This window comes from Solea solea, chromosome 13 (genome assembly GCF_958295425.1).
Source record: "Solea solea chromosome 13, fSolSol10.1, whole genome shotgun sequence".
Classification (NCBI taxonomy): domain Eukaryota; kingdom Metazoa; phylum Chordata; class Actinopteri; order Pleuronectiformes; family Soleidae; genus Solea; species Solea solea.
In genome coordinates, this window is record NC_081146.1 from 6,992,506 (window position 1) to 7,016,124 (window position 23,619).

The window sequence follows — 23,619 nt, forward strand, 5'->3', positions numbered from 1 at the left end:
ATAAATGGCTTTGAAGGACAGTTGTGTAAGTGCAACCTCTGCGTCATGGTCTAATTCATTTGTGCTCTGTAGAAAAACCTTTGCTCTTCATACACAACCTGCATTACAGCAGGTGGCCTTTGTGTTTGTAAAGTGAACACACACGTCTCTTCTGTTATCTCTTGACTTGTGTGTTTATATCAGTTTTATATATATATATCTATATATAGATATATAGATATATATTGTAATATTGATGGCTCTAAATCATTTCATAGCCCATTGTTTTTACAGTTAGGTCCTGATCTATAGTAGGGAACACTGTAGAAAAATTACCCAAGACATAATCTAATGTCATCTTACACTTCTGCAGTGTAACAGTGATCAGAGTGTGTGGTCCTCTGGGATTTAATCTAAGGTCACATGGAAAACTAGGCAACCCAGGCGTCAAATTTGTAATGTGGGCACATCTGCAGTTTAAATCGGACACAGAGTCCTGCCGTTGGTGTCAGGCTGCTGAGTCCCAGACAGAAACAGTCCCCACCTTGTCTGCTCATTTACATAGGAAGCAACAAAAAGCAGTTCTGTCTCCTTGTGTCAGGATGAGGTCAGTTTAGCAGAGTCTAAGATCTCCAGAATCCCTCACGGGCGCAACGTTCGTTCAGGCTCATCTGGTCCTCCGGGCGTCTTTACCCATGAGTTTCAGTCTAATAAATCTTTACTGCGAGGGCCGAGCAGGTCGACAGACGAGCAGTTCCGCTCATTTCGTTATGAAAGTCTGTGATACAGTGCTCCACATGGTCCTCCTCTTCATCAGCCTCGTTTTTGATATCATCTGGTTCCCTATCTAATATGGCTCCTGAGTACTTTTTGAAAAACATGAAAAACAAAATTATGAACGTCACTTCTGTTGGTTTCGTTTCAATCTTCTAGTCAGTCTTTCTACAAGTAATGGCACCGCTGTATATGGCAATATGGCAAATTCTCTTACAAAATATGGCTGATGTAGGCTATCACATAATTGGGACAGATACTCCCTACCTAGATTTGTATTAAGTCAATATATTTAAGCTATTTCATTCATTACAAGATAACACTAATTTGAAGAGCCTAAACACGTTATACTGTTACTATACTTGATACTTCTAGTTTTAGTTAATGTAGTTGTAGATCTAATAGTTAAATGCAGAAAGGTGAGCTACTCCCATAACTAACAAACTCTACTCTAGTCACACACCTCACACTGTCACCTCATTTTTACTCCCCGTCCTGATACCCTGACTGCCTCCACTTCCTCCTGACCCCCCACCTCCTGGTATGAAATGTAGCTGCTCAATGGTGTTCTGCCTCTTTGCTGCGAAAGCCATCCTCCTGGCGCTGTGGCCCCCTAGTGTTCCTGTTCCCATGACTACCCCTGCCCCGGGCATCTCCCCCGCCCAGCCCATGCCCCCACTCATGTGCCCTGTCATCGGCGTGGTCCTCTCCTGCTCTCTTCCAGACGTGGGGTGAGAGTTCATCTTGATCATGTGATGCCGGTCAAGGGAGGGCGTGGCGCAGACGTTCTGCTGGGACTGGGCCTTCTGCTGGCGAGGCAGTGTGGGGACAATCCCTCCTGTGTGGGCGTATGGATCCATGACACCCATCCCACTAACCCCCATCCGGTCCTCCAGATGGTCTGGTGACATGAGCAGCCGTTCCTGTCTATCCTGCCTGTCCTGCCTGTCTTGTCTCTCCTGTCTGTCCTGCCTGTCCTGTCTGTCCTGTCTGTCCTGCCTGTCCTGCCTGTCCTGCCTGTCCTGTCTGTCCTGCCTGTCCTGGGCCTTGCGAGTGAGGGTCTGTGTGTTGGAGTTCTTGTTGGAGGCAGCCATGGCTTTGTAGTACTGGTGTTGCTGGTTCTTGGACAGCCTGGACAGAGTCCCTGTGTTACCCGGGACATCCCCCATGTTGAGCAGCTGATCAGTGGACTTAACTTTCCTTGGGGGCTTGGAGAGAGTGTCGTAGTTGGGGTTGTACTGTGGTTCTGGGGGATCCAAAGGATAGGGATTAGGCGTAGGTGAGGCAGGCATGCCAGAAGGTGGTGGTGGGATCCAGGGATGTGCTGCGTGTCTGGGGAGGGTTCCTCTTCCACTGAGGGTGTAGTCCCCGCCCCAGTGGAGGTGGTACTGAGAGGACTGGAGGGCCGGCTGGGCTGTGTGAGGCCGGCGCTTAGTAGTGCAGTAACCGGACGAGTATTCATCGAGACCTTTTTCTGGAAGCCAAAAAAGAAGCACAGTGAATAGAATAAGCAAATAATCACAAATCCTGACTTTAGGAATAGTGATTATATTGGACAAAGGACATTAAGGGCTGCTGCTGGGCAGGAGGAAAAGAGGAAGATCACAGAGAAGGTTCATGGGTGTTGTGAAAAAGGACATGAGGACAGTTGGTGTAATAGAAGAGGACACAAGGGAGAGGACAAGATGGAGGCAGATGATCTGCTGTGGAGACCCCTGAAGGGAGAAGCTGGGTGTAGACTGTATATAAAATTAGACATAACCCTCCATTTTGAAGCCTTGAGATTTGAGATTAGACTGGCACCATAACACTTTTTGTCACATGCAAGCAGGTTCCTATTGCACAACACCAGCTGTCAATCACACTTACATGTGTACATTTTTCTGTAAATGGGATCCTAACTTACAAATCTGGCATCATGTTCTATTGAAGAAGACCTAAACTTAGAGTTTGAGACAGTTGATTCCTCAAGAAAATGTTTACTGAGTTATGTGAGAAGAGGACTCATCTGACTTCTTTTTCCAACCAGTGGAGTTGCCCCCTGGTGGCAAAACTGCCACTTCCATCCCATCTCCTGGGCTTCTCTTTTCAGAATCAGAAAACTACGTCCATTTTCACATACAGTCCGTGCTCATGACACAGCTGCACGAAGCACACAGTAGGAGGAGTGATGGGCAGACATTCTGGGACATGAATGCACTCACCGAGGCGTTTGAGTGAGGAGTATCTGTTCAGCTCCGGCTTGGTGGCGCTCTCATAGGAGGGAGGCAGCTGAGCCAGGTTGTGCAGGGAGTGGTGGAAGGAAGGCTGGGATTTGGTGTTGTTGTGTTTACTGGAGAGCAGGGTGCCTCCCGCTGCCAGCTGAGCATTGTTCATTCGCGGGGTGCGTTCTACAGAGACCACAGGAGAAGGGGAGAAAACCACTGTGTGTTAAATGAGATTTGCTCCTTTGGATGCGAGCTCACTGCATGTAACAGTGTGTGTGAATCTCCTGATATTCACTGGAACACACAGATTTCTAAGTTGCTGTCAGAACCAACACGAGCATGCAGCGCTTTGATAATCATCACCACTGTCTTTCTTTTGAGCCGAGAACAAAACGGAATTTAGTAAATGAAGCATTGTGGTGATCCCAGGTAATTTGCATAGGAGCTTAATTTTCACCAGCTGCCTTACCGATAGTTGCGGTGTGTTTGGGACTGGAGCCTGATGACTGGATGAAGTTGTGCTGCAAATTGCCCACTGTAAATCAGAAGAACATAAGGTAATCAGCTCACAAAATGGATGTCAGGCAGTTTCACACTCAGTGTTATTTTAGCATCAAAAGATCATGGCAATTATGTACTTCTAGCAATCTGCATTCATTTACCTACTTGTGATCGTATAAGAAATTCACTTTTCATAAGCACTTCTGTCCTAATTCCTATTTTCCCTGCTCTTTTAAACAGATATCTTGGTGATGAGATGAACACAAAAAGGCCTCAGTGTTCACAGGATGCAGTTACAAAGTGTGTCTGATTGTGCTATTCACTCATGCTGTAAAAGCTCCTAACCCTCACATCTGTTGTCCTTGCTGGGCAGTCCTGGGGCGTACAGATTTTTCTGAGCTCTCCCCAGTGTCCCCTGCCCGTCCCCAACAGCCAGAGCTACGCTGTTGTTCCTCTCATCCTGCTGAACCGGGCTTGACTGGTGCCGCAGCATGTCGACCAGGGCTCTGATGATATAACAAATAAAAGATGAGATTAAACTATAATAAATACATGGCTTCAGTTAGATTCTTCAAACAATATTATGCTTCAGGATTAGCATTTTCATAATTAGTACATATATATTAATATTGTTCATACGGCGCCTAATTCTGGCTGTAGATTGGTTCCTATACAGACAAAAGATCAGTCTTATTCATGAGAGGACTGAGGCTGAAAATCATCACAAGCTAAGAGAACAACAATTCACATTCACTTCAAGCATTTCATAAAAGAAAAAAACATTTGAAAACAATTCATCTCCTATTTCACACTTTCCATTGATATAATGCATTTGAGTGACGTGAATTAACAAGCTGGTAGTTTGGATAAAAAATCATGAAATGGAATGTCAAAAAAAAAGAAAAGAAAATAGTAGAAAAAACAATCTAACATAATATGAGATGAAAAGCCCAGAAGGAATCAAAACAACCACAAGTTCTGCAACGGCTACTCATTGAAGATCAAAAATGCTCCAACTGATGACTAACAACATTATTCAGAGCCCAGAATGATGAAACTAGGCCATTTATGGAGTCCTGAAAACCTAATTTCATTTCAGTTTTTATATATGGAATAAAAAAAGAAATGAATCCAGCAGTGAGATGTGATGAGAAAGAACTTTCCTCACCTGGGCATATTCAGGTCCCTTTGGTTGGCTTCCTGTTGCACCTTGTTGAAGACCACCTTGATGCCCACGGCAACAGCCACCATGAACACGACCACGCCACCGATGACGAAGCCAGTGTTATGGCTCTGTTGCTTCAGTGGATCAAAGTCTGGATCAGGACCTGAATCGTCTGGTATAAACATGGTATCTGTGTGTGGCTTGGCCCAGTCTGGAGAGTCGTAGTTTTTGCAGCGCTCCTGTTCCAGTTTGCGGGTACGCTCTGGGCAGCAGAACCGGTAGTGACAGGTTCCACAGCAATAGATGAAGGTTTCCTTTGAGCAGTTGAAGGCGCTGTCAAAATGTCCCATTACATCATAATACCCTCTGCATACATCCGTCCATACATCTATCAACGTGCCTAAGGGAGTAGCCAGGGCCTCCGCTAAAGTCACATTCTTGGGGAACATGACCTGGGGCAGCGGCCTTGGAGGTGTCTCCAGAACTCCCTCTGAGATCTCTGGAAGTTTCTCAGGAATTTTTGTTCTGCTTTGGAGAGCTGCTGGCCTGATGTTGGCTTGGATGGCGAGGAGCACGAGCGAGGGGCTGGGGTTGGTCTTGGGCTCCTCTGTGACTGGCTTCTCTGTTGGCTGGATGTGCTGAGGGCGGGAGGAAGGAGAGGTCTCCACGACAGTGGTGAGAGGGGCAGTGAGGAGGGAGAGCAGGGAGACAGCAAGGACTCGGAGATTGGCGGTGGGCGTCATTTTTACATGACTAAGACATCTATTTTCTGGTGTTGAGTCAATGCATTTACAATGCTGTATCCGCTTTTGCAGTTGAACCAACTAAGACGGCATGTGAAGTATTCAAGAAGCAAGGACAGCGTGCCCGAATGTTGTTGACGTGTCAGTGCTTTCATTCAGTTATGTTAGATGATGAAATCTGAAACCAGCTCTTTTTCAGTATTTATATAATGAAGTCATGGAGAAGGCCAGGAACAATATCAATCTATCAAAACAAGTCTGTGTCTTCATGAATGACAGATAATGGAATCAGAACAGTTTTAATTTACTGCTGATAGGGAACTGTGCAATGACCTCACAGAGCTAGAAAACCACGGCCTTGTAAAAGGGACGGACTGAAAAAATATTCATGCTTTTACTGTTTAATTTTTGTTGTACAAATACCACTAAATAAAAGAATGTGTATTTGCTCCACTGCTGAATGGAAATGTTATGTTTTGTACAAGCACAAAACCCAGTAGAAATGAGTGGCAAGTTTTTTCTGAATAAAATATGGCAATCTCGTACATTCTTGTGCCGAACACAGCACTTTAACAATAGTCTATGTCCAGCGCTTTGTCAAATGTAAACAGTTGTTCCTGGATGGCTTTTCCAGTTTGGCACTGCATACATTTAGAATTGGCACTTATTTAAGTTGTGAGATATCGCCCTTTCTGGAAAACTGTAGGAAATCTATCACTCTTTCCCAATATTTGGTGCTTTTTGGCATTTTAAATAATCAAATTTAAAAAAGAGACCACACACACACCATGGAAAATGTCCATTAATGGCGTCTAGTATCTCTGGAGCGGGGATTTATCTCTCCGTGCACTTGTTCTGGACACTCGTCACATCTATAGCTACAGTACAAGCTTAATCTCCATCTTTTCTAATGGTTAGATTAATGTGCACCAGTACTCGCCTGGCACGTACTGTCACTGTGATTGGGGGGGGTGATAATGAGGCAGGCCCAGCTTAAGTGCTAGAAGAATGTAACAACTGAAAATCAGGAGTAAGCATAAAACCAAGGAAACACTTTGCAGCCTGTGAAGCACACTGCAAAATGAGGCAAATATTGTTGGATGTTAAATGCTCTGAATTCAGAACAGCTCATCAGACATGAACGGAATGGCAGAGCGCTTCTCCGTGTGACACGGAATATTCTTCTTGATTTGTCTCAAAGGTTCAAAGAATATCACTTTTGTTGAGAAATATGTAAATGTGTGAAGTTATTGTGTTGGAGGTGTTGGCAATAATAGACAGAGGCAGATCTGTCTCCCACAGAAATTATAATTACATGTAATTATCAAAACGTTCCTATCTGTAGCAAAGAATGTAGGCACAGATGGGGGAGACAGAATGCTGAAATCACCGAGACCTTTGCTTGGTTGTGTTACATGCTCCTCTAACCTTCTGAGGAGAGTTCAGCACAGGGAAAATGAGAGACACAAAGCAGCTAATGTTCCAGTGGAGCTCTCCAGGAGGAGATGGGTTTCTTCCTCTTCTTGTCAACTCTAAATGTTCTGCTTGGTTTCCAGAATCGTCTTCAGGTTTAGAGGAATGTGTTGGTCGAGTGTCCGCTGTAACACAAACGAGACACATGATTAGAACGAAGCTCTGCAACCACTTATTTACACACACAATTGCATTATGTGTGTTTGTGAAATGTGGGTAGCCAACTGTGTGTGTGTGTGTGTGTGTGTGTGTGTGTTTAGCTGCAGGAGGAACATGCTCCTGCAAAGCCAGCGATAGAGAAAGAGAGAAAGAGTGCAAAGGGATAAATGCAGGGTAGGGATTTAAATGAGCAAAGAGATTGTGGCGAGCGGGAAGAGCCAGAGGTATAGATGCAGAGACAACCGTGAGTGGGAGGGCGGTGTGTGGGTGGCACAGAATCAAGTACATTTCTCCCAGCACTTACCAATACAACACAGCACATCACACAAACAGATCTGCAAATACAGTCCGTGCCACACACAAGAAGAGTGCTAATCAAGATTGTGCATCAGCTGCTATTAGAACACTTAAAGGGGGGACAATCTGAAACTGCACAAAGGCTGTGTGTGTGTGTGTGTTTGTGTTCATGTGAGAGACTATACTGTAGTAAGCATTCTGTAAACCTCCCTGTGTCACTCTCTGCCTCTGCTTTATTCCTCTTGCTCCCTCCTTCCCCTCTTTCTGCCTCGTTCTGCCTTTCTCTCTCTTTCTCAGATTCTGTGCGTGGGTTGAAGCAGCTAACTCTCTCAGAATAGCACTGCAGCTCTGTCTGTGTGTGTGTGTGTGTGTGTGTGTGTGTGTGTGTGTGAGAGAGAGAGAGAGAGAGAGAGAGTGTGTGTGAGTGAAAGCGGCAGTGAAAGAGAACGAAGGCAGAATCCAATCTACACCCATTAACCAAACCGGATTTCAAAGTCACATCTGCCCATCTCTTTGCTCAACAACACAGAACCGATGCCTTGCACTGTCAGTGCTGCTCAACTTACACCCCCCCCCCCCCCCCCCCCCTTCAATGACTACATGATTTTTTTTCTGACCAAATATTCAAACCACACCTCAGTGGATGTGCAAATGCAGCTGTGGCACAGTTTTAAAATGCAGACGTGAAGGACAAAATATGATCATATCAGACAATTCAAACATCTTTTCAGGAAAGTTAACACACACACACACACACACACAAGCAGCAAATGTTCATGCAACTCTCTCTCTCTCTCTCTCCTTACTGCAGCACAGTACAGAATGAAAGAGGGGGGGGGTAGATTGAGAATAAAGGGTGAAGGGCAAACACTAAAAGCTGTGAAGATGCGGGGTTCATGTCCACTGAGGGGAGGACACAATGTTTCAGTATAGATGCCTGACACATAACAGGCAACTGTATCCCAGCACTGCACGAAGCAGTGCGGCTGCTGCTGCTGCTGCTGCTGCCTCACTTTGGCGGCAGGAAGATGAAGCTGTGCAGCGACAATTTCAACAGGTGTTTGTTAGAAACCAAATTTTTAAAAAAAAGAAAGAAAGAAAAACAAAGAAAATCTCTCCTGTCTTCCATTTTGACGCTCTAGAAATCGCGCTATTGAGTGACGGGGGTGGGGGGGGGGATAGGTGAATACAGATGTCGACGTATAAGAGCAGTTCCAGTGAAAGCAGTGCTGCTGCCTGTCAGTGCAAATATTTGCTGCGCAATGACTTTGCATCAGTGATGTGGATCCTCACAATCAGCGCCAACCCCTGCTTTAACTTATTAAAACTAGCAGTGGAGAAGCATGCGGCTTATGAACAAGACTTGTATACGTATCAGTGGGCTAATAGTGCGTGGGCGTGTGTATCCGTAGCCGGTGTGTGTGTGTGTGATGTGTTATCAGTGGATTTCACATCATACTGTGGATAATGTCGCACGACGTGCGGTCATTCTCCGAGATCAAAGTGTCTAAGTGGTGAAAAACATGTCTGCCACTCACAAAGCCAGAGTGTGGATGTTTCTGTGGCGCAGCTTTCATCCAAATGTTTTTGTTTGACATCCTCCAGCTCAGCTGATGCGTCTCAACACACGCCAAACTCATCTCTCTCTCTCTCTCTCTTTTTTTTTTCTCCTTTCATTTTCCAGACACACCGAAGCGCAACAGTGAATGAATAAAGCAGCTCTGTTTGTAATGCTGTCGCTGATGTTTGCGTCTATATATATATAAAAAAACAAGGTGCATGACAATAATAACAGTCGTGTCTTACCTGCACGCGCGCTGCTCTGGGGTCTGATGCTGGAGAAGAGCGCCGGCAGAGAGAGAGAGAGCCTGCGCACTGTAATGTCAGCCTTATTTGTCAGACGGCAGCCTGTTATTGTAGCAGCAGCTGATCAGAAAAATCCAGAACTGTTGCTGCATCTGACACCTGTTTTTAACGAGAGTTGTCTTCTTTAATCATGGGACATCAGCTCATCTTCACGTGTCTCCATCCGGTTATTGATAATCCATGATCATGGCAAAGGAGGGGGGTGAGAAAGAAAAGAAAAACACGAACAAGACCATGGGTCAGCGTCCATCAAGGTGTTCTGAAATCGTCTGAAACATGTGACAATTCAACGGAAACAAAGCAGCACTAAGTTACTGTGCCACTACAAAGAGGAGGCAGAAATCCAAGAGTGGGAGGCTCAGCAAAAATCCCGTAGTTCAACTTTTCTCCGTCTACAACAGAGCGAAGCTGCTTCCCTGCATCATTTCCAAGCCACATAGGTTACACCGCCTCTAACTGCGACTGTCCTCACTGAGGTCCGCCAGAGGAGGAGGAGCGCTCTGATTGGTCGCTCACACTGGTGCTGATGAGAGCCTCACCTCTGCTGCTGGTGCTGCTGATGCTCGCTGCTGCTGCTGATGATGATGATGATGCTGATGATGATGGTCATTAGGCCCATTCAATTGGTGGCGTTGATCTTTATTCAACTCCATTTCATTTCTCTCATTAACTGAATGGAGCCCAGAGGACTGCACTTTACACACTGACCAAAAACACATGCAGGCGTCAGGGATGTTGTTAGTCTTCTTTTCAATAAGTAAACGACGGAGCTGAGACAATGCTGTGAAAACGAGAGGGAGGGAGACTAGTGTGTGTACTCGATGTTGTTTCCTCTTTACAACCTTTTCTGGCATAAACACTGGCCCTGTCAGTACCACTAGTCCTCACGGAGACCAAAACCTGGTCCTAATGAGGCAGAACCTCAGACATTTCTAAAAATTCGAGGATTTGAATTGTGGATAAGGTTAGGGTCTGCTTAGGCTGTCCTGTGTGTGTGTGTGTATGTGTGTGTGTGTGTGTGTGTGTGTGTGTCTTTACTAGGTTGAGAGAACACATCCCTCAGTGTAAGAACATGGTGAAATTGTGAGAATATTTTAACATTTTAGCAGGTCCTCACAACTTCAATGTGCTCAGACTTAGTTTTGGGTTAGAGTAAGAAATTGAGGCAAGGGAACACATTATGATGATGAATATGATGAATATCCTCACAACTATAGAGAGACACATGTGTACATATATATATATATATTAATTTTTCTTTCCTGTTCAGAACCTTTTCTGGTATTAACACCAGGTAATGTAGTCCGCATGGACACCCAAACCCTGTCCTAATGGTTGGTTCACATTAGGATTTGGTTATGGTGAGAGACAGAGCTTTGTTAAGGTTGTCCAAATGAATGGAAGTCAATTAAGTGTCCTTACAAGAATAGCTGTGCAAACCTCTGTGTGTGTGTGTGTATCGTCTTTGAATGTGAGAGAGAGAGAGAAAAGAGACACAGAGAGACACCGTTGCCACAGCAACTGTGTCATTATGTTGGTGGCAATTATGAAAGCGATGGAAACGGGGAAGAGAAGCGGATTGGCGAAAAGCTTTAACACTGGAGCGTGAACGAAACTGTCAATTAGAGCCAGACCTACATTGTCAATTCAGAAATGTCTGTAGGTTTTAGGACGAGCACGGGACAAGTGTCAGTCTGCAGGAGTGTAACATGAGAGAGGAGGCAGAGGTAATGTGGGGGCTGTGAGTGATGAAGGTGGCTCTTTCTTGGCCTCAGTCCACCATCACACGCTGTAATTGACTTGTCACGATGTGCAGCATATGAATGAAAGCGTTTATCCGTAACTTTTACCTGAATGTTACATGAAGAGAGATCAGTGATTACACAAACCTTCATCTCGTGTCTGCTTATGACATCAAATGCTGGATCAGACATTTACTAACTCAATAAAAACAAAACTGAAGTCATTCTATTCGCTCCATCTGTAGCAATCCTAAGCAACTTAGACCCTGATCCAATAATTCTCCCTCAGTAGTTAGAAATCTCTCCACTCTTTTACGTTTGATAAACAGGTTTCTAATAATGTGAAGGACAGCTTTTATCAGATTAGAATCATGTCCAAGAGAAAATCATGCTTATCCAAAAAAGACTGCCATTCACACCTTCATCTCTTCCAGGTTACACTACCCCCCCCCCCCCCCCCCCCCCCCGGATTTCACAGGCGTTATCTGTGACAAGTAACAATCTAATCTGGTATTTTTTATGTTTTATTGTGAAATTACTACAGGTGTGGCAATTTTTTTGAAATGCAATATGTGATTTATACATTAAAATAGCGGTGGGAATCACAGGGTACGATATACACGATACACAGCCCGCGATGGCAATAATATCACGATACAACGATTCTGTGATAATCAATATCGCAAGACGATTAGAAAGCGATACATCACGATATCTGTGAAGTGTTAGAAGTGCAGGATTTCTCTCTTTATTCACAGCATAGAGAACAAAGTGCACAAAGTCTATGTATTGAACGTGGATGGAGCATCTCTTAATGTAGCTTTCACCCCCAGTTTCTTGAGCAGTGCCATCGCGATGAGACATGAAGTAGCGACTCCCGGCGAGTGAAACTGACATCGATCTGGTGTATCGATTACTGTATTGGCGATATAATCGATATTTTGACCCACCCGCACATTAAAACACAGTATACAAAGATTCAGTGACAGTAGGTCTCCTCTCACCATTTAGTAAGTTTGGAAAAGGTCTTGCCTGTTTAACGTTGCTTTTACACTCCTTTTCAGTCTGATATCATGTCACCATCATTTGTATTTGCCCTGTTTTTGAAAAGCACTTTGGCTCACCTGCTTTTGTTTTGTGATTTTCGGAAAAAAAAAAGAAAAATGATATATATAATTATAATGACTAAATATAAATATGACTCGCCCACAGGATAAATCCCAGTGGGCCTTTTGCGCAGCAAATGTTTTAGCAGGTGTTGGTGATCACATTAACAAATTCTCTGCTCAGTTCACGTAAGTCAGGGCAGTGGAACACAGCCATCTTTAATTTGTATATTTAAATCTGGGATTTTACTACTGTGATCTGTCAAAATGGCTGCTGTGCTCCTGTCTTTTTGGTGGTTTACTGACAGCTGAGACTGTGACATCTTGCATTAGCCTTTCTAGTGAAAACACGCATCTGGCGACGTGTTGAAACTTTAACAAAACATGGTTCACGGCCACACAGGGCAATGTCGATACCTACATACATGTGGATATAGCCCTTGGCAACAAGACCAGAAACTCACTGACAGAGACCGCAGTGTCTAACAAAGAAGCTGCACTAAAAATCTGGCTTAGCTGATGACCCTGTGTCAATATCGAGATATCCCTTTGTGTATGAAGCCCCCTCCTGCTCTAATCCATCGACCATTATCCAACCTTCCAAGAAACCCTTGTTTACAGGACTGAATGTCTGCGTGCCTGTTGCTCTGATATCTATGGTCATTGCGTTCTTTGAAGGACTGGTATTGGTCAATTGCAGAATGTCACATGACACCTGCTGGATCTCCTGCTGTTCACCTACAGGTCAGTAAGGACAGCAGACAAAGATCACTGGTGCTCACGACAGCTTCAAAAACCAGGAAACAGACAAGGGGAAAAAAAACATGATTCCTAACACACTCTAAATGTCTCCTCCTCGGCCCGGCTGTGTATACACGAGCAGCCTCTCTCCTCATAGAGCTGACCTATAGGTCTACAGTGTTGGACAGTCACACACTGCTCTGTAGCATATTACTGCAATATTATAACAACTAGTGTCAGAGGTTGCAATTTCCAACAGTAATCATATCACAATTTCTTATAATTTTCTAATTTATTCACAAAGTTATTGTGCCATGAGAATGCAATTAGTTTTTGTCCTGTAGAGTTTATCTTATGATGACGTATGTGTGTGGCACTAGGTCACAGTAGAAGGATTTTCAGAGAAAATGTAAAAGCTGTGGTGAGTTGTTTTTTTTAACAACTGTTGATTTTTCAGCTTTTTTAAATGTGAATGTTTTGAAGGTTTTTTTTGTCATGTTCTGTCGATTATTTTCGCGAAATGATGTTCTAGCTAAAGCTAAGCTAAAACAATCAGAAATCTTGTTTTTATCATGAAAAAAGCTTCAAACCGATTATCAAAATAGTTGCAGTTAATTTAGTAATCAATTAACAGTGTAATTGTTTCAGCTCTAATCTACACACACTACTACATGCACACTGTCTTTGTCTGCATGGCTTAAATCACCACAGGTTGAAACCAAACTCCTTGTTTAATTAATGTTCTGATATCAGACCAAAAATGCAAATATGTGTACTGTTGTAACAAAAGTAAGCAAAAATATCTGTGTGTTAATAAGAAGGGCTAAGCCAACGAGGTGGACACAAGGTGAGAAAGGAGGAAAGCAATTCCAAATTGGGGCTTAAGTAAGGTGTAAAGGCTTCTGTGGAACCCCAGGTGACTAAGAGGGGCCTGATAATTACCTGCATGGTAAGATGCTATTTCTACACAGGTGGGTGGGCTGTTGCAGGTCTGCTGCAGAGGCCGGAGTGGAGCCCTTCATTAGAGGGTCCAATCTACCGGGTGCACTTTCACTCACCGAGTTTTCTGGGGGTGGATGCAATTACTGGCATCCCCGTAATCCTTATTTCATCACTGCAGAACACCAGACCACCATAAACAAAGTGAAACGCTATTATACGTCACAGAACACTGAATGCTGTGCTGGTGTACACCTATACACTCACACCTCCCATCAAAGATGTTACATCCTCCACATTAACAGTCATGAACGCAATGTAGCACAATAAAAAAAATAATAAATAAACATGACATTTCTTTCATTTCACGCCTCATATTTCAATGTTTTATTTATTTAAATAATTTAAAATGGACACAAAATATCCAGCAAAGGGTCAGCACATAACAGGAGTTTCAGTGGCACCTTTTCAATCCACATTAAGACAGCGCTTCAGTGTGTTTCCTTGGGAAATGTAGGCCCCGCATGCATTTAGAACAGAGAGAAAACCTGCCCAAGAAATCCTGCTAGTGTGATATTAAGGGAGACAATTTCTATCAAATGTGGAAGTTTTGCTACTGATGTGTTCTCTGGTACCCACATGGCTGGTTGGAAAACTGGGTATTGAAAATCACATAAGGCTTAGTAGGGGAACAGGGAAGTTTGAATCATATTACTGTACATTACAGAGAATAGATGACTCCAGAGTCATCTGGCAGCTTACCCTGTTCCCATACAGCCACTGATCTATGTCTTCACACACAAACCACAAGACAGCTGAATATGGACATGTCAATTATAAACAACTTTTGAAAATATTGGACAATGAAACAATTTTAGAGAAATAAAAAAAAATAAAGGGGATTGAGAGTCTGTGACCATCAGTCTTCTATAACGGCAAGTAATGATTTCCATCCTTTCACTTCATTCAGGTCAATTATGAAAACTACAGTTGAAAATGTTTTTAATTCTTTGTCTTGCATAATAATCTACCATAACTTTCCTTGACCCTTATTTAAAAAACTGACTTCAATTAAGGTAGTATCTTGGTTTAGACTCGGTGACCCTGGCTGAGCAGTACACAGTACCCTCACAGCAGCATTTACCAAGAAACACTATTAAAAAGAGCTTCTCCAAGTCTGACTCAACAGAAGCTTGTTTCATAAGACGACAGAAATCAAAGGCCATTCTCTGCCATTCATCCAGATGGCCAAGGAAACGATGCAAATGACGGCATAGTTTTTGCTGTGAAAAGTGTAGACTTTGTTTACAAAGAGGAGCAAATATTCCATGTTTTTACATAATTAACAAATCTATAATGCCAACACGACAAACTGGTGGCAAAACAAAGCGTAAGGTACGAAGTACAAAGTGGGTCTCGTCTGGATTTGTGGTACAAAGAGTCAGAAAAAGGGGAATCAAAACATCAGCACACTTCAATACTTATATTTACACACCCGCACGCACACGCACACATATACTGAGAATTTTGTGGAGGTATTAAAGTCGCCTCAATGCACGCTTTTTATCTGCTTTTTTCTTCCCTGCTACATTAGTGCTACTACTACTGATGCTATTGCTGGTGGTGGTGCTGGCTCCGTTAGCTCCATTACCCAGAGCTGCTGGCACAGCTGCTGCACTGGGTCCCGCTCTCTTTGTAGGGTCGCCTGCGTGCTTCTTTGGCTGGGGGCCATCATTAGGGTCCTGAGGAGCCCCAGAGGTTCCGCCTGGACCACCCATGGCGTGGATTTCTGTAAGCAGGCGAGCACGTGACTCGTATTCTGCATAGTCCTCTAACAGCAAACGCCCAGCTTCTTCATTCAGAGCTGATTCTGGGTTTGGATGGATAAGAAGACACTTGATCGTCTGTGGAGAAATAAAGGAAGAAGAGATGGGGAATTTAAAATAAGTGAAGGAAACAAAGCTGACATTCATAACAGTGAATACTGGTGGTTCATCTTACAAGTAAGACATGTCGGAGGCCAAGTTCTGCTTTCCAGTCCCTCTTCAGCACGTTGACACAGATCTCTCCCTTGTGACCCACGTTGGGGTGAAAAATCTTGGTCAAGAAATAACCCTTAGGCGGAACCGCAGGGAAGTCCTTCCCAAGCACCAGACGCATTCGGAAAATGCCACCAGCAAATGGTGTTCCCTCTGTCAAAACATTAAGAATTCATCTTATGAACAACATGTTCTCTATGTGCCAAATGACAACAAGGAAGAGGGTCACAGAGCACACAATTAAATGATTACATCGAAGTGAAATTACAGATCAATTATTTAAACATTGTGAAATACTTCACTGCCATTTGAAAATAATAAATACATTATTTGCAATAGGCATACTGTCTTTGGGATGAGAAGAGCAATATGAGTTTTAGTCTGTTTGCAAATGTCTCATACCAACCTGTGACAAACCAATTCAGAGAAGAAGCTCTGTTTGACTGGGTTATGTGATTAGAACTAGTAATATTATTCTTGGAGGCTTTCTCAATCTATTTTTACGTAACAGTCATGATATTTCAAGCCCTAAATTGAGTGTTGCTCTCTACAATAAAACCATGCAAAACACTAACACCAACTGCAATGGTAACTGGGGTGGGATATATATGAAATCAGTTGTTTGAAGTCAGGTCATGGTCATTTTTTAATCATTAGGTATGTGGATACTGACAAACAGTGTCTGTATACAAGCATCTGAGAAACAATGAACACAATAACTCATGTCAATGGTTATATTGAAATTAAATGTGCTAAATTAAATAATTATTATAATACATTTTTTTTTATATTTTTCTTTTTATAAATATTATTTTTAATCAAAGAATACAATCTTATTTTTGGCTTACATGTAGTTCAAACTCCTGGTGTTCAAACTCAGCCGTCAGTACGTTTGAAAACACAGAGTGACAAAAGCCAAATTAAGTTTAGGGGCTTCATCAAGTTTTCTGGTTCTTATATTTACATTTTTTTTTTATTCTTACAAAAAAAAAGCCACCCTCTGCTTGTCTCTTGTAAATGTGTACTGCTCTAAGTGCCTCAAATTGCTCCTTAGGGACAAATAAAGTTCTCTGAATTTACAGGACTCATAGGATGATATACCATTCATTTCATTTTACACCTATTTTCTAATAGTTATTAGTCTGAATGGCATATTTATAATCAGTGAACACAGAGCCACCACCTGCTGTCCGGTAAAAGAGGGATCAAAAGTACCCAATTCTAATTCTCCGTCATACTGGTGCTTTGTGAAAATTCAATAAAAACCACAAACCCTGACTCAGAGAACCCATCTGTGTAATTCTTACCTGGGCCTTCAATGGCAGTGTGCAGTTCAGTGATGTCTTCCTCACTTGGATAAATCTTTATACCCTCAGGAGGGTCTGCTGCTAAAGCAGAAACCTCCTTGTAGACCAAGCGAAGAACGTGAGGAGGCAAATTCTCCACATTGGAGTTCTGGAGAGAAACATACGGATAGATTTACAGGTTATAGACACGTTTAATACTGTTTGACAGAAATGTTCTTTATTTAAGCCTAAAATGCTTGAAAACATTAGTATATTGTTAATTAAAGATATTGAAAAAGTTTAAAATGTACCTGTAGCCTAAGCATTATATTCCATCATGCAACAGCAAATCATTACAACCTCAGCAAGTATCTGGGTTTCATTTATTAAGCTAAAACTCGACTAAACAACGCTAATAAGACAATTTCACAAAACAATTCAGAGATTTTAAATTAATTATACCGCTTTAAACCAACAGTGTGACTGTTTTTAAACACAGAAATCATATTACTTAGGATTCAATTGTAAACCTGTTAAAGGTGAGCTACAAACTTACACGGTCGTAACACCCTGTATGTATACTAACAGATGTTTTATGTTAACGTGCTAATGTAAGTTCATATAGCCTTCCCTCGATCATAATAACCACTTAATATTAGTGAAACAATGAGAAAAATCTAACGTAAGTCCACAGATAACTTTACGTAGCATTAGCAACACTAGCCTTGCCTTGATAAGACAGCGTTAATGTAGAAGCTGCGGTGATGTTTAAAGAGAATGATGTCGTCTATATTATATTCAATGTAAACAATTAAAGAAAATGATGTGATAATTCGCATTTAACACTAGAGACTCCAGTAAATACACACAACCTCAATTAAACGTTCGACGCCTGACGACGGCTAAATGCCAAGCTAACTGCTACCCCCCTAGTAGCCGTTAGCGGGGAGCTCGGCTATCCAACTTACCATGTTTAAAATGAGTTCTGCTCAGCTGGTAGGTGGTCGGCTGACGTGAGGTAAGAGGGGTTTTTTCCGTTAATATTTGAAAAATAGATGCCTTGGATGACAACTTAGCCAGGTTTCACTAGCTGCTGTTATTTTCCTTCTTTCCGTTGACACAGGAACAAAAATACGACACTCACAATTAAACCTACCAACCTACCACCAATGAGCGTGTTTGTAACATCGCGCAGGCTCAAAATCTGAGCCAATCACGATGCAGAACTGACGTCGCGTCGTAGTCAAAAGTACCATCAGCCACACGCAGACGATAACAGCAGTGATAGCGGTCAACCATTGGCCCGTTTAAAACACTCACCCCCACCTCCAGCAGCACAGACTACATTCATCTGCTACAAATAAACAGGAGGACACAACTAAAGGAAATGAAGTAATCAATAAAAGTAGATCAAAAACCCATGGAGGTCAGGTGACCCGGTCACACAACCATCAAAAGATAATCAAGAGAATCATCAATTAAAGAATATAGCATGTCTTAATTGTGATAGAGAAATAATAGTGGCTATAGAGTATACATACTATCATGTTTATAGGTTTTTTTTTGTGTGACTTCTCACTTGCACAATGTCCTTGTAACATTTCCTGGTTTAATCAATAGATAAGCCTATATTTGTGTACTTTCTGAGAACTTTGAGTTTTCATTTTATAATCTGTAATAGTTTGTATCTTATCAGACCATTGATAGTCAAATGATTGCAACACATGTGCAGGTCTGTTGTATATTTTAAACATCTACATTACATTATGTCCATGATGAAAAAGAAGATGATTTTGAATTAAAATACTGTGTGGCAGGCCAAACTTATCAATAAATAATGAGCCATTTCCCAGCAGCCATTTTGACATGTAGTTACAGGAAAAGCACACATGTTTCTGATCACAGGTATATCCCAGGTCATATAAGTCAGGACAGTGTGACAGCAAAGCAGAAGCTAAATGGAACTCAGCCATCCCTAATATGATTATCTAGACCTGTGATTTTCCTACTATGTCCTGTCCAAATGGCTACAGTGCAAAGGGCCCTTTATGTGTGAAGAAATACAGTCACTCAATCTATAACCACGTGGTTTTATCGTCTTTCCTGCGTCACAATCACAAGAAGAAAACTCGTCCTCCAGTACAGGTGAAAACAAGGCAATCAGAGATGGCAGACTTCACCCCATTCACGCGTGACATGTGTTCGAATCCATGTCAGGGACATACAATTCACATTATATTCATCTACAATTGAATAAAAGATATCTGCCGTGACACATGTGTGTAGAACGTGACATCATTTTTACAAGGAAGTTGTTTATATTTAAAATGTTCATGTTGACAAATAAGAATTCAATTACGGCTTTAAGTTACGAAATGGTAAAACATAAAAACATGACCACAGGCACAGCGCACATCATGATCATTAATCAGTGTGGACACTAGAGGGCGCCCTAACATAACGTCAACGGTTATTATCAGGCTTAACCCTGGTGTGTTGACAACGTTCACGTTCGCTGTTCTTAAACAAAGAGGCACGTTGTGCTTTACGTTTAATATATTTGAAATAGATAAGGAAAAGTATTTAATGCGATTTGGTTTATAGTCATAACATTCTATGTACATACCGTAAATGGGCGTGACAACGGCACAGCTTCCGGTTTGTGAAAGTAGCTGTCAGACTCCAGCATCTTTGTGACGAGGAACCACCTCATCAGTAGGTCAGTAGCGTAGCTTCACTTAGCTGTTGTCCTTTAGTAACTGTCACTTTTTGGAAACTAACTGTCAAGCTGTCAGATATTGAATATAGTAAGCCAAGTCTCACTTTGTAGCCTCTGTTACGACTTTTGAATCACAAATAGCTCGAGTGAGGCTGTGAACTGTGCTGCGTTTGTCATCAGTTAGCTCCTCAGCAGCAGCAGCAATAACATTTGTGTTTATTACCTTGACGTCGCCGTTTTCTCTGTTTGTGTCCGTGTGTTTTCTTATGCCACAAGCAAGCATTAGCATGAGCGAAGGAGACGTGTTTCATGAGAAGCAACGACTGGAGCTGTGCGCCATCCATGCACTCAACAACGTGCTCCAGGAGCGGGTGTTTACCAAGGAGACAGCCGATGACATCTGCAAGCGGTAGGCTAACGTGTGGATGAGCTGTCGTTGTGTGGAAACACGCGCAGCTGCTTTGCGTCAACACTTAAAAACTTCCAAAGTACAGAATAATAGCAGTTTGTTCAAAAAAGTGGTCAAAATCCTATCAAATGTATAATTACTTTACAGAAAGTGAAGAAAGGGGAATATTAACTCAAACATTAACTGTATGAACAGAAACATGCGTGAATATGTAGCTTTCCTGTGAATCACTGCACTAATATTGAGTGGTATAACCTGTGCTTCACATCTGTGTTGCATGGAGTTGACTATGACTGCTCTATAAGCAGCATGTAGAACATTTGCTGCCTTTGTCCTTAACTACGGGCCACCTGTTTGACACACTGCTATTGTTTTGAACAACAGGGAAGATTCAATTACACATAATCAGCAGCATGCATGTCATGACTGTTGGGTCTGTTGATTTTCTATTTCTCTACTGCACCTACTAGTAAATTATTTGCCATGGAGAAATTGAGTTTCTAGCAAAACATTGATTTTACATTGACTGTATATAAAATATGTCAATAGTTTTTCTTTGTCTTAAAATACAAGCACAGGCTGTTTCTCTGAAGATGTATCTTTGTAGAGGTTTTTACTTCTCTTTTTCTGTATTCTGTTTGTGTGTTACATAAAAATACAGTTATTATTACGTTTCATTTTAGACTATATCTGCTGTATTTCTTAGGTTTTGAGTGTTTAACGAAATTAAGGATGTTTCTGCTGTAACACAAATAATCAGACAAAAATTGAAGAGGAGGTCTTATATCATTTCCAATATTTGAATCAATTCCTAATATAATATTTGATTACATCCTTCAACATCAGTACAACCATATGATGATATCCAATCCAATCCAATTTTATTTATAAAGCACACAACAATAAGAGGGCTAATGCTCATTCCACATGAGCTGAAACAGAGAAAGCTCTGTCCCCCCTAAGCCTTGATTTTGGGACAAACTAAGAGGAGCTGATCTGCAGATCTTAGTGACTGTGAGGTAACGTAAGGCTGGAGCAGATCACAAAGACAGGGAATATTATGGAGGCATTTCAAAGCAAATAAAAGATATCTTGTCTCATGTCATGATATTGATATAATATTGCCTAGGCCTAGATTGAATGAATCACTCTTATTGTGTGTGATAGGGATCTTAATAAAGTTATGTCTAGTTGAACTCACAGAGGACATACAGCAGTTAAGTGTACAGTGAGGAGTCGCAGCCGAGAGAAAACCATAAAGTGCTCCTGATTCCCTGCAGTCCTTTCAACTGATGGACCAATTTAAAACCAAGTGCAAGATAGGTTTTCCTTCACTGCTCTGTCACTCGCTCCTCGCAGGCTGGCTCCACAGTGTGTGGTGAACCCTCATCGGTCAGTGTTAGGCACTGGAAACTATGATGTCAATGTCATTATGGCAGCACTACAGAGCAGGGAACTGGCTTCAGTGTGGTGGGACAAACGCAGGTGAGTGAGACACATGTGACTCAAAAACACACAACACTTCTGTAGATGCAGAGATTTGTGATGTGATTCCTGCAAATGTAATAAAGTGAAACAGTCTCTAGTTTCTAGCTTGAAGGTTTGAAGTGCAGTGGTACACTGGACGAGTCCATTGCAATGCAACGAAGAATATTCAAAAGTGGATTTAAAGATTCTTTCTGTGTTTTATATTCAATTTTACAGGTCAGTTGAGAGTCTTTGTGTGTCAAAGGTCCAAGGCTTTATTCTTAATGTCCCATCTCGGGTATCACTCGGGATTGTGTCCCTCCCGCTTCGGCGACGGCACTGGCTCGCAGTTCGCCAAGTAGATGGACAATACTACAACCTGGACTCCAAACTGAAGAGTCCCCTGTGTATCGGCGGAGAAGCAGAGCTACGGTAAGAATGTGCAATCTGTGTTTGCTCTGGATTCTATTAGAACTTGGCTTTTGTTAATTGTTTGAACTCTCACTCTGTCTTAGTGAGTGACTCATCTCATGTGAGTGGTCACATGAGGATGACCTCACTGTTTGTGTTTTGAGTCTACGTTCAAGTAATCTGCCCCAAATGTGTGTTTCCTGTTAACTTTTCCTCTTCTTCTCTCATCCAGCTCATTTCTCAGTGAACAGCTTTCTCAGGACGTGGCAGAAATGCTCCTGGTTGTCCAGCGGGAGGTGGAGGAGGACGGTTCGTGGTTAAACTCTGACTCCCCCAAAAAATAATGCCTCAGGGCAGGACATGCCTTTTTTTTTTTACTTAAGCATGGGGAAAAAAAATCCTCTAGGAAAATGACAGACATTGTTTTTCTCTTAAAAAACACCTCATTGCAAAAACCTCTTCAGGGAATGCACTTAAATATATCTACAAACATACTCACAGAGGGAGTTCCAAAGAAAAGCAGAGACAGGCTTCGACTTTGAAAATGAAGAACTGTTGTGATTGTTACAGTTGTAAAAAAACAATTGCTCTGATTTGAAGCCTGTCCTTGCACTGTCCTGCTCTTGGTACATTTGTTTGAACAGGTGCATCTAAGCTAACAATTTTGCAAGTATGAAGCCACTGTGGGCAAGTTTGATGATACTTGGGACAATGCTGTATGTCTGAATTTTAACAGTTATTGTTGTAGATAGCATTTGTGCATGCAAATGTGCATTCATAGCAAAGGTAACTGGACATTTCATTTTTGTATTACTTAAACCTTGTATGGAATCTGCTTCATATATACTGTAGATGATGTCATTGGACTGTTATGACCCAGTCACCAAATAATCTGTGTTTACAAGATTGTAAAGTGGAAATGTATCCGTGAATCAAGCAGCACCTGCGTGAACCGTCTGTTAATTGTAAACTTTCTATGCACTTACAGAGTACAATTTGTTAGCACTGCGCGTCTTTGTGTGTCTTAGTGCAGGCAGGTTCTGTGAAGGTTTGACATTGAAGGACGAAACCAGTGTCTTTGCATGTGTCTTTTTGTTACCACAAATCATGCATATTATTTTTCACCGTTAACAACATTATGTACAGATCTTTGGAATGTGTTTCTCTGATTCTGCAGCCAGCATTTGTTTCCCTGTATTTATCAGGAGGACACAGTTCATTTGTAGTATGGTAGTTTAGTTGAGTCCACACAGTAATAATAAAGCTTTGACCATATTAATAGTGGAAATAGTGTTCGTCGTGATGGGTTAACTCATGCTGCTATGACTCAGCTGTGTTCAGGTTGAAATCATTTCTTATAGGAAACAATGCTGAAATGTAGAGTCCATTATTCTTTATTAGTTGTATAAGTTGTGGCGTTAAACATGCAGAAACACTGGTGCTTCAACTTAATGTTTGTATCTTTGTCTTTTTTGATCTATGCATATCCCAAAAAATCTCCAGTACACACTAACCACACATGTAAACCTCAACTCAAAGGTTCATCATGTTGAAACTTATTTATAGTAAAGTTTAATCTCCTGTTTTATGAATCTC

The 23,619-nt window shown here is 42.0% G+C and overlaps 3 protein-coding genes across 6 annotated transcripts; 1 reads left to right on the top strand and 2 right to left on the bottom strand.

The window, feature by feature from the left end:
* Positions 1-9,878, bottom strand: LOC131471594 (uncharacterized). Of its 2 annotated transcripts, none has more exons than XM_058648217.1 (6): positions 9,105-9,878; positions 4,630-6,967; positions 3,807-3,967; positions 3,430-3,495; positions 2,958-3,143; positions 1-2,227 (listed from the first exon to the last, which is right to left on the bottom strand). In XM_058648217.1, the coding sequence occupies exons 2-6, from the start codon at positions 5,367-5,369 to the stop codon at positions 1,218-1,220; spliced, it is 2,163 nt and encodes a 720-aa protein (XP_058504200.1). In that variant the 5' UTR covers positions 5,370-6,967; positions 9,105-9,878; the 3' UTR covers positions 1-1,217. The 2 variants fall into 2 exon arrangements, with proteins under 2 accessions (XP_058504200.1, XP_058504201.1); XM_058648218.1 differs by having other exon boundaries at positions 3,813-3,967; positions 9,105-9,877.
* A 4,186-nt stretch (positions 9,879-14,064) lies between these two features.
* Positions 14,065-18,298, bottom strand: ube2s (ubiquitin-conjugating enzyme E2S). The gene is made up of 4 exons (XM_058647733.1): positions 17,986-18,298; positions 17,039-17,186; positions 15,694-15,884; positions 14,065-15,596 (listed from the first exon to the last, which is right to left on the bottom strand). Exons 1-4 carry the CDS (start codon positions 17,986-17,988, stop codon positions 15,231-15,233), a joined length of 708 nt encoding a protein of 235 aa, XP_058503716.1. The 5' UTR covers positions 17,989-18,298; the 3' UTR covers positions 14,065-15,230.
* A 1,247-nt stretch (positions 18,299-19,545) lies between these two features.
* josd2 (Josephin domain containing 2) lies at positions 19,546-23,615 on the top strand. Of its 3 annotated transcripts, none has more exons than XM_058647736.1 (5): positions 19,546-19,736; positions 20,013-20,145; positions 21,505-21,630; positions 21,850-22,044; positions 22,256-23,615. In XM_058647736.1, the coding sequence occupies exons 2-5, from the start codon at positions 20,024-20,026 to the stop codon at positions 22,365-22,367; spliced, it is 555 nt and encodes a 184-aa protein (XP_058503719.1). In that variant the 5' UTR covers positions 19,546-19,736; positions 20,013-20,023; the 3' UTR covers positions 22,368-23,615. The 3 variants fall into 3 exon arrangements, with proteins under 3 accessions (XP_058503719.1, XP_058503720.1, XP_058503718.1); XM_058647737.1 differs by having other exon boundaries at positions 20,017-20,145; XM_058647735.1 differs by lacking the exon at positions 19,546-19,736 and having other exon boundaries at positions 19,764-20,145.
* Positions 23,616-23,619: the final 4 nt, after the last annotated feature.